Source organism: Pagrus pagrus (assembly GCF_965226575.1).
Source record: "Pagrus pagrus genome assembly, chromosome: 2".
Lineage (NCBI taxonomy): Eukaryota > Metazoa > Chordata > Actinopteri > Spariformes > Sparidae > Pagrus > Pagrus pagrus.
Genome location: NC_140186.1, coordinates 3,807,137 through 3,827,144, shown reverse-complemented (window position 1 = coordinate 3,827,144; position 20,008 = coordinate 3,807,137). Strand labels below are relative to the sequence as shown.

Genomic DNA, 20,008 nt, shown 5'->3' with positions numbered 1-20,008 from the left:
TCCGCTGATGTTACGTTGATGTCAGCTCCGGGCCAGCACGAGCCAAAATAGTAAAGGAACAGAGAGTATTTTTGGCCACGAGAGTAGAGTAGTACTTTCGAGAGGTCTGAATATAGAGATTTTACATAACTCGTGCACACATCCAGCTGTAGCTGAATGTGTACAATAATAGCCTCGATGTCTTATCACGACCTTGACTCCCTCAGGAGAAGAGTGGAGGCTTTTTTTTTTATTCAATAGCTGCAGTCGGAGACGAGTCAGTCCGACCCCCATCTTTGAGGTCCTTCATCAGAAATATTGAGTTTTAGTTAGGGGTCAATACCTCGAGTCAACAAGTGTACAGAATTATCATTTCTCACTCTGTTTTCCCCTTTAAGGACTTTCTGTCCAAAACTCTTAGTGAGCCGGGAGTCATCAAATCAATTTTCAGTGTTTCTCAGACCTGCACAGCAGCCCTGAAGGATCTGAAGAAGTTCAAACGCTCCCCTCTGTCCGCCCACAGTGGCTGAGGAAAGGTAAGACAAACCTTATGCAACGTCTTATCTGAAAATGTTATGATGCTGCGAGGTTAATTTAGGCATCGGTTACGTAGTAGCCGTCGTTTCTGGTGCTTCTGCTGTAACTAATTTAAGATGCATAATGAAGCTCACCGACACCTCATCCTAACAAGTGTCCAGGTTTACTGCTAGTGTGGAGGGGATGAGCTTTTTATTTTGCTGCTGCTTCTGATTTCTGCAGATGTATACATTTTTTATTAGGTAAGTTATCTTTTGCCAGCCTAGTTTCCAGTTGGTGGACAGTTTACTTAATTTTGACTCCCGACAGCTGCCCGATCTCCTCCCAAACATCATCCTTTCTTACGATACCTCTATAAAAAGGGCGCTGTGGATCAGACTGTATTGGATGTGCCGCTTCTCAGCTTCACCAATGAGCAAAAACAACCTTAAGTTCTTGTGTTTGTTCTTCTTGTGAGGACGCCTGCTGTTGTTTTTCTATTCACTTCGGTAGCTTTGTTATAAAGTGGGGGCCAAACTCTGCTGAATGAGGCAGACTGTTAATGAGAGTTATGATATGAAGTGCACTTAGATGTGTACGTCCAGTTTTCTAAATATTGTGTAAAACATTAACCGGACACCGGAAAGGAGCCGTCTATAACATCTATCCCTCTCACTTGTAATAGGTTTTTAGGTTTTACTTCACTGTATGAGTCAGTAAGAAGAGCTCTGATACTGTAAACCCTCTGAGACTCCTAAAAACGGCATGTATTTATGGCATAGCTGACCTTCATGTATCGACCTTTGTAGCATAGTTAACGTTGTGAAATGGTCGCAGTTTGGTGAGATCACATCCACTCCATCCTCCTCCATGTGTGGACTTGTTTGCTCCTCATACTTTGTCCCCTGACTTCCTTCTTTGCTCCCATCATAATTAATAACAGCTACTGAAGGTCGCCAGCAAACAATAAATGTAAAAACGGGTCATAAAAAGCTTCTTGCACCTGCTTCTCTTATGTTTGTGCTTAAACATTCAGCTGTTTTGCTGCTTAAAGGCAACTTACATAGACTTTCAGAGGTGGAAAAAAAGCTTCATTTTCCCTGATCCACTGAACTGGGAACTAATAAAGAGTGCTAAGGTCTCAGTCTCAGCAGGCTACGGTAAACAAACCGCCGTCCATCCTCTGTAGGTCCTTTATCAACAGTGACTGAGCAAAGGCAAACACAGTTATTATTACATTGAGATGAAGAAGCTCGAGGGCCTGAGAGGCTCGCTGTTCTGTGTTTGAGCCTCGTCCGTCACTCAAACGTCAAGTCGTATGATGTAAAATCTCAGTAATCAGCCAATCTGATGGGGGGGAGGCCTGATGGGGACCAGAGAGGAGTTAAACTATCAGACCTAAACCTTTTAATGACTCGGGAATTACCCAAATTAATTTTCATTAGGCACATTTTAAAGGCTAATTGGGTTTTACTCCTACGCTGCAAATTCAGACGAAACTGGCCACAAATCGAATCTCGTCCGTACGGTTTACAATAGTTGGCTTATTGGAGGCTTTAAAAAGTCGTGGTCAAGAGCTCGTCTGACTCAGACTGCAGTATCTCTAACACCAGATGTCCCATGTTAACACATTTTGAATCTGTAGCGATGTGTGGCCCTTTAGAAAAACCCACCGATAGTCTGTGAGAAGGCGCTATGATTAAATGTCAAATGTTTAAACTTAAAAATCCATCAAACACATTCAAGGATCAATTCTTTATTGATTTCTGAACCTTTTACTGCTTAATATAAGCAGTTGTTCTTGTGTAGCAGATTCGCAGAAGAAGTGTAAAAGTGTTTTAAATCGTATTTTGGGGAAAAGTCGACAAACCTTTCAATGGGTTTCTCATCAGATTTGACAAGTTATTCTACAAACGCAGGTTTTAAGTCCTGTAGATCGTTGACAGTGAAGTCATGGCTCGCTTCCCTTTCATTTAGATGGCAGCTTGGTGCCAAAATGACCTGGGGGCATCGCCAAGATGGCTACCAAGTGGTAAGACTTTGCCTAAAAAGGACTTAGTTATGTAGTCATCACCGACTACTCACTAACTTTTAGCCAATTGCAGATCTGCCATAACCGATCCAACTTTGAGATGCTGCCGATTGGCCAAATGTGTCATTTGTGATGATTGATGGATCATTTTTGGAGAACTGAAGCAAAGTTGGACAAAAAATCATGACAAATAAAGCATTTCAAATGCAGGGCCACTGCCCAGTTGGATGATTTGCCTGTTGGTTCAGTTTATTTATCCAATAATGACATTACATTAACAATCATCCATCTATTATTCATTAAGGATGACTAAACACCAAATGAAATCACACTGGTTTTGTCTGGTCTTTTGTCAAACTGGCCAAAAACATTTATACTGGAATTAGACAACTTTTTCAAGTAATGGCTTTAAAAATGACACTATCATGTTTTGGTTCCCGGTGCGCCTCTCTTTCACTGCGCTCTCTGGCCCGGGCCCACCAGGCTGGATTCTTCCCACAAAAATGAAGGTCGCATTACAGCACAAAGGAAAGTATGCAGTCAAAACGGAGAGAGACGTTGTCTTCCCCGGTCACTCTACACGGCAAGAGAAAGAGAAACCCTGCTGATGGAGGAGGCGCAGAAGGTGAAGAAGGAGCATGATAGATATCGAAGTGAAACAAGAGGGAGCGGAGGAGCATTCACTCGATGGAGAGCTCCAGTGTTGTGTCAAAGTCTGTTCCCCCGCTGATTTGTGTTTCGTCTCACCACGGTTTAAAATCAGGATTCTTTCTACTTGATCAGCAAGTTACAAAACCTGCCTACTTATTAATAACACTATTTCGTAGCACTGAGGTCGGGATTTAGAGGTCAAATCTGGATTCTTGTTGTTTTGCTTTCGACAGTAGCCAGGCTACTGAAAAGTTGTCTGGTTCCTCTTTAAGTGTCATCACAGAGGTAAAATCAGAAGTTTCATTGCACATTCAGACAAAAAAAAGAAGATACAGACCAGATCACGGGGCTAATACTAGAAACATTTAGGCTCATTTATGCTTAACGTTAAATACAGATGGAGCCTTCTGTCCGACCGTATTTCTGCACATTTTCTGAATGCTTACGGATGCGGACCAACAGAGCCCCTCCGGTACCTCCGGCAGTCGTTGGGGGGCCAGTGTAGCTAACAGTTGAAGCGAGACACGACCACGGGACGAAGAGGAAGAAGCTAAAAATGGCTGAACTTTCTGAGGAGAGGATTTTGCGAGTTGGTGGGAAAATGTTACTTTGATCGGCACAGAGACAAAGATTGGATGGTGACGAAGGAAAAGTGCGAGACAACCTGACTCTGAGTGGCGCCCTCTAGTGGATCTTGTGCTTAACATCCATGCTAACGTGAAGGACACACAGAAGTATGAAGGTCATATTGTTTGGAGCAACTTTAAGGAGCATAGACACTTAATAGGCTACTACTCTATACTCACAAGTGACCTACGATTAATTGTTTTGTTGTCATTTACAACTATTTTGTTAATTATTCATCTTGAGTCATTTTTTTTATGAATAAAAAAGTCATAATTCTCTGACTCAGCTTCCTGTTTGTGGATATTTTCTGGTTTCTTTCCTCTTCTATGACAGTAGACTGAATATATTTGGGTTGTGGACAGAACAAGACATTAGAGGACGTCCTGCTGGGCTTTTTGGGAAAAGCTAATCAACATTTTTCACCATTTTCTGACATTTTACCTGCCAAACAACTAATCAATGAATGGAGAGAATAGCTCATCCACAGATTCAGGTGATCTACTGCAGCTCAAGCCCCCAAAAATGTGTCCATTTCATTTTTTTTTATGGCATATGATACATTAAATTAACACTTGATTAGCCTGTTAGTGAATAAAGAACATAAAGTTTGAGTGAATTTAACCTCCAACCCATCTGCTCTGTGCAGCTCAGCTCACCTGTCTGTCAGGTGCTCTGCTGTCCGGCTGGTACCAAGCCTGCGGGCTCCGGGGACTCCAGACCCGCCCACCGGCTCTCGCTCTCCGGTGTCCCCGACCTGCTCACCTGTCGGGCGGTGGCGGCTGGGAACCAGTCAGCGGCGCTGGGAGGACTGGAGGAGCGGAGACGGAGCGGTAACGTATCCAGCAGCGGAGGGGAGGAAAACTCCATGTTTCACATCCAGAACATCCCGAACCCAAGTGATGTCCGCCGGTCAGTGAATGTCACGATGATGTCAGCCGAGGATCCGGTGTTCTGTTCGGTGACACTGAGCTGTGGATCCAGTCAGTGCATGTGTGGACCCGGTTCCGCTGCTCTGTGGATCTGTAGAGGACGTTTCTGTGCTGCTGCTGCTGCTGCTGCTCATCCACCACACTGGACTCTCTCTCTCTCTCTCTCTCTCTCTCTCTCTCTCTGTCCTCCCCCTCCAACATCCACCCTCCTCATCTGTCTCTCTCTCTCTCTCCCTCCACCTCTCCACATCTGTCTCTCTCCCTCCACATCTGTCTCTGTCTCTCTCCCTCCACCTCTCTCCTCCTCTGTCTTCAGGTCTCCCTCTCTCCCCCCTCCACTCCCTCCCTCTCTCCAGTGTCACCCTCACACATGTTTCTCAGATGAGCTTCATTCAGAGGTTTTTGTCAGTGTCTGCACTATTTGTACTTTTGCTGATGACTCGATATGAGCTCATATACAGTGTTATAGGTAATTCTTCATAATAGAAGGTACAAATAATATAATAATGCATCCCTCATGGTGACTTAATATATTAATATATACACTATGACTTTATATGATAAGTTCCACTTAAAGGGGCAGTACATCGTTTTTGGAGAAGAAATTAAAAGTCAGAATTTTAATATTTACAATATTAATGAGGTAATAATACAAAGTGTTCTCAGAGAAAAATAATATATGAGGTCCCCAGAACACTGTTTGAAGCTAGAAAGGTGGCGGGGTCCGCCATATATATATATATATATATATATATATATAAACTAAATTTAAAAAAGCAGTATGAAATTGTTTTGTCCTTTAAAGGGGCACTACGAAGTTTTGGGGAAGAAATTAAAACTCAGAATTTTAATATTTACAATATTAATGAGGTAATAATACAAACTCCATAAGTGAATAAACGAGCTGTTCTCAGAGGAAGATAAGGTCCCCAGAACACTGTTTGAGGCTAGAAAGGTGGCAGGGTCCGCCACATATATACAAAGTAAAACAGTATAAAATGTTGTTGTCCTTTAAGGTCAGTCTCCTAAACAACTGACGTAGTTGGGGTCATTTTATGTTGTGATTTCTTCCAAGTGTTTTTTTTAAAACAAGTCTCTACTTCAGTTGTTTTTCTGTGAAGCTCCAGAAGAAGAAGAAACAAAACTTCACCCGACTTTCCATCGACATGGAGGTGAGCAGATAATGACTGAATTTTCACTTTTGGGTGAACTTTTCCTTTTAGCCTCACAGTGTAGACGCAGCCAAAGTGGATTGACTGTTCGTTCAGGCTTCTCTGTGTTTCTCCTCCTCCTTCTCAGCTGTGTGTCAGAGAGACAGAAAAGGAGATTAAGAGGTCGATAGAGAAACATTGAGATAATTTTAAGCCACTCGGTTGAAGCTGCAGGACGAATGTCACAGAGACCTCACTTTGTTCCTGTTTTAAAAAAAAGTCCATGTCAAGCTGTGATGCTGCCTGAAAGCTGTTAATACCACTGACACTGCTGATGCACACTTATATTGTGTGCGTGTGTTAGCGTTTCTGTATGGCTCTTAAGTCTTTGTGTATCGTGTTGTGTATCAAGAGTTTCTAGTGTGTGTGTGTGTGTGTGTGTGTGTGTGTGTGTGTGTGTGTGTGTGTGGCGAAAAAGCCTCACGACGGAGGACGTCCGACTCAGCATCTTCCCACCAACAGTGCAGGTGTTCACATCCAATAATAACACCTTGCTCCTGAAAATTAAAGCCTGTAGCCATACATACACCTTCTTTCTCACAAACACACACATGCACACACACACACATACACATACACATACACACTGGGGATTCAAACATTGCAGAGGTGCAACACAGTTTAACCTCATTTAAGGACAGAGAAACAGCCTGGCTGTTATACTGCAGGGACTCACTGGGGATCGGAAAACATGCACAAACACACACACACACACACACACACAGGACACACAGGCAAAAGTACACACACTCATAAATGACACAGGCTGCAGTGCCACAATGCAGATCAGATCTCTTACAGTAAACACTCCAGATCTTCGTCGGTGTTATAATGATGACAGACAGGGGAGGACACCGCCTGAAGGTTAAACTACTGCGTTAGCGCTGAAGCTACGTGTAAAGTTTGAAGAGAACAGGCTGAATACATGTAGTTGTTTGAATCAGTCGTTGTTTACGATGCTTTTTACCTTGAAGAGTTTGACCCTTGACCCCTGTGAAGTCACAGAGGTCAGTGACATGATTTGACTTGTGTAAAAGCTCAGGAAAAGTTCCCCCCTGTGGAAATTTGGTCATTATCTACTGACCCTCATCCTGATGAAAAGCTGGGGGAAGTTTTTGTAATCTGCAAAATGTGTCTGGAGCCTCACGAACTAAAAACAGCGTTGCATAACTGAAGTAAATGGGGACCATACAGCTCGTTCAGCCCCGGAGATTTGAAAAGTCATCGTTACACCCTCGACGCGTGGGCAAGCTGGTGCATCTTCAGACGGGGTGTGCACTAACGCTTTTAGTTTAGCAGCTACAGTGAAGATTTCACCCTAAAAAAGGGGGTTAGATAACTCTTTTTTCAAATCAGTTTGGGATCTCTGGGCTTCCAGAGACATCCGGATCATGCCGGACGAGCTGTACGAAGCCATTTATGTTGCCGTTTTTTTACATTTTAAACCCGGTGCCAGTTTCGTCAGCTCTTTAGATGAATGCTGCAACGCTGTTTTTGCTGTGAAGCTCCAGAAATGTTCTGTGGACGACGAAATGTCTGACCGGCGTGAGAATGAGTAGATAAAATACTGAATTTTCATTTTTGGGTGAACGAGACTATGTTCCAAGCTCTAGTGTAGGTTGTAATGAAGTTTATAAAGGCAGGTCAGGGTTATTTTAACTGGAGAAATGACCAGGAGACAGCAGCAAGAGAGCAAAGAGACAAAGTGCAAGGTAGAGTGGTGTCTTCTACAGCCAGAGCCAGCTTGTAAGGCAGGAAATGAGCCTAATCTAAACACTAAAAGTTAATTCAATAAAGAACTATCTTGAGTTACAATCTATTAAGTTGATATCCTCCCTGTGATTAATACAGCATCATACACCTACTCACTGATAAGACATCCCTCAACCGACAGACAGAAAGAAAGAAAGAAAGAAAGAAAGAAAGAAAGAGACATGAACAACATGATGGTATTCTGAAAGTTTCAAAGATGCAGAAGTCACTTGGATCACTCTGGATCAGCAGATCTTCTCCTGAAGGGACAAAAACAAACTCCAGAACGATAAAGGGCGTCTGCTTTTAGTGGTTTAAACTCGAGACTACCTGCCAGGAAACATGACAAAGACATGAATAAAATAATGATCAGGACCATTGAAACATTTATGCGAGAGGACATTATTCTTGCAGAGTTTTAATGACATCATCAATAAATCAACTAATTAGTGGAAGCCAGAGAGGCTGAACTCATGTTATTTCCTCATGGTTCATTAGAGACTCACTCATTTGTGATGCTGTTGTGCCCTCTAGTGTCACAGAGCGAGAAGGAGGGAGTCTCTCCCTCCTCCTCTGCTCTCATTGGTCACTTCCAGCAGAGCAGAATATGGAGATTAGATTTAATTAAAAAATCGCCTCCAGCCTGTCACCCGCTGAACTTCAGATCTGCATTCAGCAAACTGTGACAGTTTTTAATATCCAAATTACGCAGCCCACCGATCAATGTGAACGATATCTGCTGACTTGGACAAATTCAATATCCTCTCCTCTGATAGCAATCACACAACAAATGCACCGTTATGACTGGGGGCAGACAGAATTAAAAGAAAACACAACAATGGCATAAAGGTGGGATTTGTTGGTGCTCCAGAAAAGGAGCGTGAGTCAAAAATCAGGAGGGAATCCAGTGCAGTTTGCTGAAACGATGGCTGCGAGCCAAGCAGTCTGAGCTGCAGCCACACAGCAGAGTGGCTGCAGCAGAGCCAGGACCGGTGGAGAGACACATGAGTTATATGGCCACTAAATCAGTCTCACATCCAGCCAACTCCCCTGTCTGTCATCAGCACACATACACAAGTTGTTAATACTGTCTGTTTCTGCGTGTGTTGGAGAGGAAGAAAGAGTAGAGTGCCCTAACTGGATGAGACGCTGGAGGTGGATAGACTGAAGTGTGTGTGTCGGTGTGTGTGTGGTTGATTACCAGATGTAACAGCTCCTGAACAGGTGAGGTGAAAGAAACTTCTCACCAGTGTGTGTGTGCTATTGCTACTTTCTTTATCTTCTTTGTTCTTCTGTTGGACGTGCCAAAAATCTGATCTATGGGAGCTCCAACTCACAACCCCCTGGACACCCCCAGTGGTCCTGTGTCCATGCATCAAGGAGTGCCAAGTGCCTCTTCTGGGTCACCCCACTGTTGCTCGATCAGATAGGGATCTGGGGAATTTGGAGGCCAGGTCGATGCACGACAAGCAGTTGATTGAGAAGGTTTTAATAATTTAATTGAAGTTAATTAGCAGGCTTTATCAACTGTCCAAATGGGTTCACCTGGCTTATTGTTTTCACATAAGTACTGAGGACTCCCTGGAAAGCAATACTGACACTGAGTGAATTATCCTGGTGAAATAAAGAGGCTTAAATTAAAATCAAATGACTCTTAAGGTGACTCTACTTGGAGAGAGGCATCAGCGTTTGCTTTAAAGACACTTCCTGTTATTACGCACAAAGTTGGATTGGAGTTTTCAGAAGAAAATATGACACTCACAGTTGTAATTACCACGAGGTTGTTGACATGAACAGTATTCAAGTTACAGACTCACAGATAAATAATGTGACATGAGCGTGGCATTAACATCGTCTTTAAATAAAGGCAAGCAGTTCCTTTTTAAAACCGTACAACTTTATTTACGAAATCCTGCAACAGATCAGATCAGTCAAACAGTAAAATTTCAGTTTTCATCAACAAACAAACTTAGAAAAGGTTAAAAAGAGAACGATGTGAGAACGCCGTCAGAAGACCGTGTGATCTCCTCATCTTGACAGAGCTTCCTCCTCACTGTCCACTCCTTCCCGGTCATCTGTTTTCTCTCTTCTTCTCTTCCTATCACATTATCTTTCTTCCTGTCTGTTTGTTATTCCCACAAACAGCCAGGAGGTCCAATCAGCTGTTTGGTCAACAACTCCAGCAACTGCAATTTACTTCCACGCTCTTCTGTGATTGGCCGTTGGTTACCATGGCGGCGACATTGGCTGTGGGTTCTGGAGGTAGGACATCACGACGGCTGAGATGGAGAGCCTGCAGACGGCAAAGAGAAAACATCGTCATCATGGTGCTCCCTTGAAGTGGAAACAACTTTTTTTTTTTCAGTTAAAGCTTCTATAAGTACAAGTTGATTCTGGCAGCCACTGTGGACAAAAGATGGCATAAGTCTCTATCGTACGACCAGACTACAGAGCAGCTTCTTTCCTCAGGCTGTGAGACTCCTCGATTCATCCTAACCACTCTGTCATAAAAATGTTATAATATTTTCCAACTTATCCAACCAAGAGAAGTCTGAATCTGAACCGCTGACCAGCATTAAAGAGAACTATAATAATTATATAGAAATGGCTGATCTACTCGCAGATGGTCTCATTGCTCATGTAGACGGTTTCATAACCAGTTAAAGGTTCCCTGTAGGACGTTTAAATATAATTTCAAAGAGTAAAGAATATATGAATCAAGAATGACTCAGAGACAGTCTGGAGAATCAAGAAAAACCTTTCACAATAAACGGCTGACACCTCTACAAAGCCTTCACTGAGGTCTGGATGAATGATTCTGCCAGCTTTTCTTTCTTGTTTGCATTTGTTGCGGTCCTTAAGCACATTTGTTTGTGTGAATTCAATTTTTTAATTATTGTCTATAAAGCAAAAACACGCTCCAGCTGTCTTTCAATTATTTAACAAGATATTTCGCTGACAAGTTTGCATATTATAAAACAGCACAGGTCTGATTAGTACTGATGCAGGTATAGAGAATGTATCCCTGAGCCATGTTTGTGAAGCCACTGTGGGATTAATGAAGGCAGCTTCACTTGATAATACCGCTGACTTACGTGCCCTCCACAGCTCTTTCATCCTGCACAGGCACTCACCTTTGCTTAATAACACAGCGATACTTACATCATATCTCGGTTATTGACAAATGTCCTAAAACTGGCCTTGACCCAGCTTCTGCACGCACACGAGGCCAGTGCATTAAGTTCAGCGTCTGACATTATTTGCTGAGCCAAACATTTTGCGTTACTAATCTATGAGCGCATCAAGCTTGTCTTTAACACAACCTCATCTAGACGATGGACCAGAAGGTTTTTCCCTTATTGCAAATGTGTCTGCGAGGCCTGGACAGGTGCCCTACTGTAGTACTCTTTTATAAGCAAATGGAAATGTACCACCCCTGGAGGTCAGACAGTTAAAAGCTTTTGGACATTAGACTTGGCTCATCTCAAGTCTCAGTGGCAGACAGAAGCGAGTCTAACCTACAGCTTTAAAGCAGCATAATTCAAGACTCTGATGTAAGCACATAGTACCTTCATTAGCCCTTTTCATGACTGTGAGCTGCAGCAGAGAAGAGGGCCTTATCCATAATTACTGAGACAGTAAAGATTCTCACAGTTTGTACAAATGTACGTTTTGTGAGTGAGCACACTTCTCTGCTAAATGCAGTGGGAGCCCTGGACTAGGCAAAATGGAAGAGCTCAATATCAGGATACTGCAAGACTTTCCACAAGGACATGGAGGAGCCAGCCAAGGAGATCCAAGGGGAGGTTCATTTTACTCATATAACATAGTCCTGTTATTTTGAATACATTGCTCGTTGGGGATGGTGGTCTATACTCACATGAAGCTACTCATCATCTGTTTAGTGTCCTCTGAGCTTCTGGAGTTTGCAAAGCTGATGAAAGAGCAGTAGACTGCGATCCAGGCACACCACTTCAACTGAAACACACAACAACAGACATATTTATAAAGGTTAGCTGCACTAAACCTTTATTTATATAATGAGACATCAGATGTTCTGAGAGGTAACAGACATTTGTTTGGAGACAGAGAGACAGATAGAAGTACTAGGGAGACAGATGAACACTGAGGAGATAGGTGGCAATGACACTGATTAATAACCACATGATGACCTTCAATTTGGTGTTGCCACTTGGAAACTGCCCAATTCCTGGCCATAAAGTGGTGAATCCCCCAAATACAATTCCCAAGGTATTTGGAAGGTAAGAAGTGACCCTCATACTCCTCTGTATGTGCATGATCATCACAAAAGTTGTTAGGTGTTGCCATTATTTTGTTCACTCTCAGTAAAATTCAAATTTGGGGCAGCAGTAGCTCAATTCGCAGGGACTTGGCTTGGCGACTGGAGGGTTGCCGGTTCAAGACCTCCTTGGACCAGTATATACGAAGTGCGTACTGGTTGAGCAAGGTGCAGAACCCCTAACTGCTCCTAGTGCCTCACACGGGGCAGCCCCCCTTCTTGACCCTTCTGTTAATACATGTGTAGAGGTCCTGTTTGTGTGTGTGTGTGTGTGTATTTCGGGCCTGTGTACATAAAAGAAAAAACTGAATGTCTCTGTAAAAGGATTAATAAAGTATAAGGAAATGATTTATGCTACTCGTTTAAGGGATAAAAAAACACATTTAACAACAAGTGAAAACTGTTCTTTGCTGAAGCAAAGACAATCAATTAAACCAATTATCTTCTATTGGACTGGGAGGCCACATGAGCCTGCTTAGGGGACAGCCCTCTTTGTTTTCTTTATTGTGTCCTTAGTGCTGAAAGTCAAAAGCTGCCCTTCATCCTTTCATCTTAAAAGGTGAGTTTACCTTTAATCTTCTAAATGGACCGCCTGGTCTGGACCAAGGTCCACCATTCAGGGGCAACACCCCTTTGTTGTGGACACACAAACATGCACACACACATACACAGAGGCAAAGGACAAGGGAGCGGTCGGAGTCAGAGAATAAATGTGTGTGTGTGTGTGTGTGTGTGTGTGTGTGTGTGTGTGTGTGTGTGTGTCCTAGGTCACCTTGAGCATCAGTCCACACATGCTGAAGATCATGCCAAGCAGGTTCATGTAGTCAGGCGTGGGGTCTTCCAGTGTGGGGTTGGTCTCTGTGCTGGGCGGCTTGTACCTGCAGCAACACCACAAACACAGAACGCAAAAGCATTTAACTTTTTATGCAAGATCCACTGTTTCACCACTGGTCTTAATACATATCACATTACACCTCATCTCATTAAAAAAACATGGGCATTTATCTACTGAATTTGGAAAGTAGCTACAGGGATTTGCTGCTAATCAGCGTCAGCAGCATCAGTGATGTTCCTCCACGCCAAACTAGGAGACGGACACTGTGCATGAGGGCAGTAATGCAAATTGTTAGAGGCAAACTATTGTCTAAAATTTCCCTTCACTGGAACAAAGGAGACTAGTCCCAAAGTATGAGCCCCCATACCAAAGTATTATGAAGTGTCCACTTAGTTTTGGCCAGACAGTGTTAAGATACCTGATTAAGTACAGTTGCCTTTGTTCATGTGAAGCTGTCAGCAGCTCGAGGGCCACGAAAATGAACCATGACTGTCTTTCTAAGTGTCCTGCAGCCTCTCACTACGACTCAAGCATGGAGTGGCGAAGAGGGGCCCAGGGAAATGACTTGTTAACTAACTGTCCTGACAGAAACAAGGGCAACTACCAACACAGGTGGGGAAACACTCATTAGCTTTACTATTAGCTCTTCAGTGACCACTGTGCAACTGTCAGCCGATAGTAACATTAAGCCACTATAATTATGTGTTGTGTGTTTGGTAGTGTATAAACCCCACAGCTAAATCAACTAGTTAATCGCTAACGTTAATCTCTTTACACTACACTCATGACTGGTGTTAGCTAGTTAGCTGCTAGCTAACAACCGAGCTAATATGGTCAGCCAATTCCGTCAAGAAAACGTGTTTTTCTGTATGAAACACTCACCTTAAAATCTTATTTTGTCTCCTGGGGTCTGCCATATTGTTGGAAGACATCATTTTCGCAATTTACTAATTTACAGTTAAGAAATTTAAACTCCGGTGAACGACAGACAGCTGATCGGCCTCGTCATGGATGGAGTAAAAGGGGGTAGCTATGTCCGGCGAATTTCAAAATAAAAGCGTAGAGTAATCCGAAGCCGAAGATGAAACAGGGGGAGAGGCTTTGAGCTTTTAATTTGACAGGAGTTGGTTATCCCAGTGTGCATTGCGCGTACTAGCTAACATGTTTGGTAAAATGAATGGAAGAAGTTGTTGATGGTTATTGGGGATAAACCATAAACATATTATTATTATTATTATTATTTTAATTATTATTAAGCTAGTAGCACCAGGAATATCACCATGGTACTCTTAAGAAATTAAGCTCTGGTAAAACGAAGTAAGTAGCGCGGAAAAACTGAAGTACGTAGTAAATAATTAACAGTAACTGTTAGCTATAGCTATATATGACTACATAAACCTATGTGCTGTTCAGCAAAACACGCTAGTTCTGTCTAAATAATCCAGTGTTTATGTTAGTTATTATAACAAAAGTATGCTATAAAGTCCCCTTCATCCTCGGCCATTTTCACGAGTTTCCTTTGAGGAAGCTAATGAAGTGCATTCAACTCATGTGGCATGTAATAGTAGTAGCCTAGCTTAGAGTTTGTGTAGCAGCAAGTTACTTAAAGGTGCACTTTGTAGTTTTAGGGAAGAAATTTTAATCAGAAGAGAGCCCAAACAAACTCTTATCTTTCATTACTGAATAAACAAGCTGACCATAAAGGACAACACAATCTCATACTGTTTTACTTTGTTTATATGTGGCGGACCCTGCCACCTTTTTAGCTTTAAACAGTGTTGTGGGGACCTTGTTTTCCTCTGAGAACATCTTGTTTATTCACTTGTAAATATTAAAATTCTCAGTTTGAATTTCCTCCCCAAAACTACACAGTGCCCCTTTAAAGCTTTGTTGAGCCACATTCAAACAGCGTCTAAAACCAGATCACAGAGAACTCTAATGAGGAGGAAGTTGTGAGTGTTTCTCACATGTTTGTGCTTTTTACCACACAGGTTGCGTCATGTCGTTCCCTCAGCCCAGACCTCAGGCTCCACAGCTCCCTCAACATCTGCTCAGGACCATAGACTGTCAGCAAGCAGCTGTCAGGGCTGTTCGCTTCAACGGTGAGACTGAGACAACATATTTATCATCCTATCGTTGAGACTGCTGAGGTGTTAGTATAAGTAGAAATCTGGTTTAAGCTCATGTTTAAGACATGAAAACATTCAGTAGTCCAGGTAACTTGAAGCAACATTATCTGTGTTTTTACCTTCAAATAACACTTTGTTATTTTCTCATTACTAAACTGACATATAATTGCATCATATAATAATTATTCAAAATGAAAGGTAACTGAAAATGGCAACCAATAGCTGATGCTTTCAGAAGTAAGTGTTGAGCCCTGCTGAGTCATGAGTCATCCTTGAAACATTGCTCTCTCATACCTGCCTCTATCTCATGTCTCCCTGCTCGCTCAGCCGATGGGAACTACCTGCTGTCTTGTGGCAGCGACAAATCTCTGAAGCTGTGGAGCGTGAGCCGAGGGACCCTGCTGAAGGCATACAGCGGCCATGGATACGAGGTTCTGGATGCTGATGGGTGAGAGAGTTGTCAGAGCCTCCTCCACACTGTGTCAGGAAGGTTAAATAAACAGGATTCAGGATCAAAATGCATTATAAAGGAAGTGTTTGTTTCTCTTTGGCTGTTTCAACAGTTCCTATGACAACAGCCAGCTTTGCTCCTGCAGCTCTGATAAGACAGTGATCCTTTGGGACGTCGCCACAGGCCAGGTCACACGCAAGCTCAGAGGTCACGCCGGGGTCAGTTCTGCTGGTTGTAACTCCGTGACATGATGCTGTTGTGTTTTTGTCCACATTTAAAGTTTGGTTGCTGCACCTGTATAGTTTCGCTCTTCCTATTTTCTCGTGTCTCCATTCTTTCATTTGTTCTTACTTTCAATTTTTTTTATCCCTCTCTCATATTTTCTGCTCACAGAAAGTCAACTGTGTCCAGTTCAATGAGGAGGCAACTGTCATCCTGTCTGGTGAGTCTTCACTCATATAAAATGGCTTTAATGCACAATATTATTCAGTATACACTGTGTACTGAAATGTGTATATTAATTTCATTTTGGCTTGGGTGTGTGTGTGTTTTCTCCTTCTAAAGGGTCCATAGATGGGACAGTTCGGTGCTGGGACACCAGGTCCAGAAGATTTGAACCCATCCAGATTCTAGACGAGGCTACTGATGGCATCAGCAGCCTGAAAGTGGTTCAACACGAGCTGCTTACCGGGTCAGCAATCTAGACATTTTTTGTCATGAAACCCAATTTAAGTGATCTGCAGTGATCAGAGGTTTGATTTTTAGATTTCACTGCAACACTGTGTGAAAACAATTATCTTGTGTTGTAGGTCGGTGGACGGCAGAGTGAGGCGCTATGACCTGAGAATGGGACAGCTGCATGTTGACTTCATCAGCAGTTAGTAATGATTTTCATAATGTCAAGTAGCAGTACGACTGGTTGTTGTAGTAAAACATTTTCTAAATATTTATTTACAGCCACGGAAATGCAACATTGGTACTGTACTTAACAGTGAAAATGCAGAACGCTGTAACTTGTGTATATGTCTGTGTGTGTTCCAGGTCCCATCACGTGTGTGTGTTTCAGTCAGGATGGTCAGTGCACTCTGAGCTCCAGTCTGGATTCAACAGTCAGGCTGCTGGACAAGAGCACAGGGGAGATGCTGGGAGAGTGAGTGACGCTCAGTCTCATTTACAGCGCTCCCATCATGGCTTCACTCACCTGTCAGCTGATCCATGAAGCAGTTTTTTGTTCATAAGACATGGCACACTGTATAACTTTAGAGTTTGTGATGTAAAAATGTTGGCAAATATTTTTTTAATATTGTAAAACATCTGAAAATTGGATTATAAAAATAGGTAATCCAGAAATCCAAGTGAAAAACTGATTCAACTAAAATCAGTTTTTACAGTGTACTGTTTTTAATTACCTTCAAGGACTAATCAACTTAGTGAATATTTTTTTTCTTTGTTTTTACTACAGTTTCATCACTTACACAATCATATTCACAATTTTATTATCATCACAAAAAACAGTGATGCATTTAGCCCTGCATTAATTGACAAAGTTCTGCATATTAATACTCATATTGTTACGATGTTTGTTTGTTTGTTTGTTTGTTTCACTCAGGTATAAAGGACACAAGATGAAGGGCTATAAGCTGGACTGCTGCCTGTCCAGTAAAGACACCCACGTCCTGAGCTGCTCTGAGGACGGACACGTCTACTGCTGGGACCTGGTGGAAGTAAGTGTCTGCTTACATTCATGTTCATAGTGCACTTAACATGATGGGTTCACCTTGAGCAACTTGGACAGAAACACAGACGAAAAGAGGGAGATTGTTGAAACTCAATGCAAACTTCCAACAACACTATACAGACCAGTGGTGTGTAGCCTCGGGGTTTCCTCCCACCAGCACATGAACAGAAGATGATGAGGATTTTTTTTTTTCTGACCTCCAGGGATCTTTAACCTTGAAACTGCCCGTGGGTAAAGCTGTCGTCCAGTCGCTGTCCTTCCACCCCACAGAGACCTGCCTCGCCACAGCCATGGAGGGCCGTGTCCAGGTGTGGGGGGCCGAACCAGAGGAGACAGAGGAGGACGGGATGGCCACGTAGAGACGGTGAAAGTAGTCAAGTCACAGTTACATGCAGAGAGGATCCATTTTTCTGATAACAATAGCATACAATCTGTGAACGGCATAACTGTAAAACCTGATCAACATCCCAAATGTGTTTTTTGTGTCTGTGAGCACAGAGTCGGAGGTTTGTCACTGTGATACATAGATAAACATCATCCATTAATGTACAGCTGACTTACCAGCTTGATTATCAGTCTGTTGTTATGACTGTTAGCTTACAGAGATTTAGTTCTCTGGACAGGAAAGCAAATGCTGAACATACCAGCCGACACAAATAATAGAAAGTCAAAAATACGATGTTTCATTTTAATGTACAGATGTACAGAGTACATGATCTGGATGTGAATCAAAACAGTAAAGTAAATGTTTTAGGACTTGGATTTTTGTACGTGTGCACAACATATATTTTTGTACAAAACCTTCAATAAATGTTTTCTTGTAAAAGTTTCACCACATCATGTATTTTCTCCAACACAACGCTGTTCAGTTCTGTAGAAGTTTGTCTTTATTCAGAAATAAACACACAAGGAACAGGCACGTTACAAAATAAGTTAACCAGCATGACAAAAGAATGGCAGCAAATAAATAAATAACTTATCTTACATAAATACATTTTCTGAAACTGTAGCTTGTCTGTAGATGAATGAATGCGAAGAACTTTACTCAGCTGTGTTTGTCAAACCACAAAGTGAATCTACGCAGCTTCGTACATATGATCCGTTTTTACTTATTAACCCCAAAATTGCACTGAAGATTTCAAATAAATACACGTCAGTTTATTTACAAAAATAGTCAAGTAGTTTGTGTTCAAATCGTGTCTCTGCGCAGTTTGAGCCCTTTAGACTGTTTTGTCAGTTTCGGGCAGGATCGGACAGATGCAATGCTTTCATTTTCAGCAATGTACTTACATTTGAAGATCTAATTTCTAATTTTCTACATATATTTATTGCTAACAACAGATGAAAAACTAGAAATTAGATGGTCTTGCAAGCAGCAACCTAATCGCCAGAATAAATGTTGGCAATGTACATTTCTGCAAACCATGCACACGTTAAAACTTTACATGTCTTTATGTTGGAACTTGCGAACAGCAGTTGAAAAACTATCTTTCCCAGAATGCAAACTGTTCATGAACTGTGAATAGAAACCTGATTTTTTTTTTCTCCCAAAGCTCTTAAATACATAAAGTAATAAAATTCTAATCCTGTTTAAGCTCATGAGATCACTTGCTAAAGTCAAAACATTTAAATCAACAAAACAGGATTCATGAGGTTTTCACCCAACAGTGAAAAGGAAAATAGCTTCGTTTTGTGCTCATTGATTTTGACATAAATTACTTTATAAGAACAGGTTTCAGCTTCCTCGCCGGTAAGTCATTTCAAATGAAACTCTTCTTTTACAGTCATTACATGAGAACCTGCCAACGTACTTGTCCTCGCAAACCATCATCCACCCCTACCCTCGCTACACTCAGCTGTCTAGCCCACACAGCTGCAGCCCGCGGCTGACAGCTTCTCCACCTTGTGCCAGCGGTGCGAGTTATCGAGGAAGGCCATGTCTTCGTGGTGGGTGGGCCTGCAGCAGGGCGCGTTGTGCCACAGCTCCCCAGGTGCCGGTTGAGGGAGCACCCCGCTCAGCAGCAGGTTGGTGAGGGTGAGGTCGTGGTTGGAGCGGACGCGTGGACACGTCCCACTGCAGTACTTGAAGAGGACGGTCTCGTCTGAGTCGTAGCCCAGCCCGAGGTCTCGAACCTGCAGCAGGATGGAGCGCAGACTGCACCCGGAGTCTAGAGTAGAGCGGCGTGACCGGATTAGGATTGGGATGATTGGGTCGGGTGATGGTCCAAATCCAGAAGCTTCTGTCGGGCCGTCTTCTGCAGCTGGAACTCTGTTTCTCTTGGCATCATTTGGTGAAGTGTGATGAGACTCTGCGTCGTGTTTTTCACCTGGAAAAGGCAGAAAGGGTTATCTACACATCTGATGTACAAAATTAAAAAATCTATAAAAATACTCTTAATTGACAGCAAAACTAATTTCAAACTTTACACACTAGTTCAACTTCTAAGAAGCAGAAAAACAGAATTGAAAGTGATATATAGCCAAGTCTAAAAAAATTACATTTCATCCCAAAGGTCATAGGTCAAGACCTTCCCTTCAGCCACTACTTACCAATCAGTGACCTCAGCCAGTGGCTCTCTCCTCTCTGGACGCAAAACAGAATCACAACCAGCTTCAACAGGGACCTCATTGCTAGAGTCTGCTCTTCGTCTGAACCGTCGCTCAAAGTGAACCAGACACGTGTGTTTGTATGTCTGCGAGTGATGCTTAAGATGCAGACGAGTCACAACCTCCAATATATAGCCCTCGGAGATGAAGGGGGGTGAAGGGATGAGGTGAGGAGGTGTAGGGGCGAGACAGACACTAACCCGTTACTTGCCAACAGACTATCCCGTTCACCTGAGCCTGACAGGGAGCGT

The 20,008-nt window shown here is 42.6% G+C and overlaps 2 protein-coding genes across 2 annotated transcripts; one reads left to right on the top strand and one right to left on the bottom strand.

Annotated features, from left to right (window-relative positions):
• Window positions 1–9,572: 9,572 nt before the first annotated feature.
• wdr83os (WD repeat domain 83 opposite strand) lies at window positions 9,573–13,887 on the bottom strand. Its single transcript, XM_084374902.1, has 4 exons — window positions 13,715–13,887; window positions 12,770–12,875; window positions 11,578–11,675; window positions 9,573–9,990 (listed from the first exon to the last, which is right to left on the bottom strand). Exons 1-4 carry the CDS (start codon window positions 13,765–13,767, stop codon window positions 9,924–9,926), a joined length of 324 nt encoding a protein of 107 aa, XP_084231028.1. The 5' UTR covers window positions 13,768–13,887; the 3' UTR covers window positions 9,573–9,923.
• A 107-nt stretch (window positions 13,888–13,994) lies between these two features.
• wdr83 (WD repeat domain containing 83) lies at window positions 13,995–17,982 on the top strand. The gene is made up of 10 exons (XM_084374890.1): window positions 13,995–14,149; window positions 14,824–14,934; window positions 15,289–15,409; window positions 15,525–15,630; window positions 15,806–15,854; window positions 15,977–16,103; window positions 16,222–16,289; window positions 16,454–16,562; window positions 17,022–17,136; window positions 17,354–17,982. Exons 2-10 carry the CDS (start codon window positions 14,832–14,834, stop codon window positions 17,507–17,509), a joined length of 954 nt encoding a protein of 317 aa, XP_084231016.1. The 5' UTR covers window positions 13,995–14,149; window positions 14,824–14,831; the 3' UTR covers window positions 17,510–17,982.
• The last annotated feature ends 2,026 nt before the right edge of the window (window positions 17,983–20,008 follow it).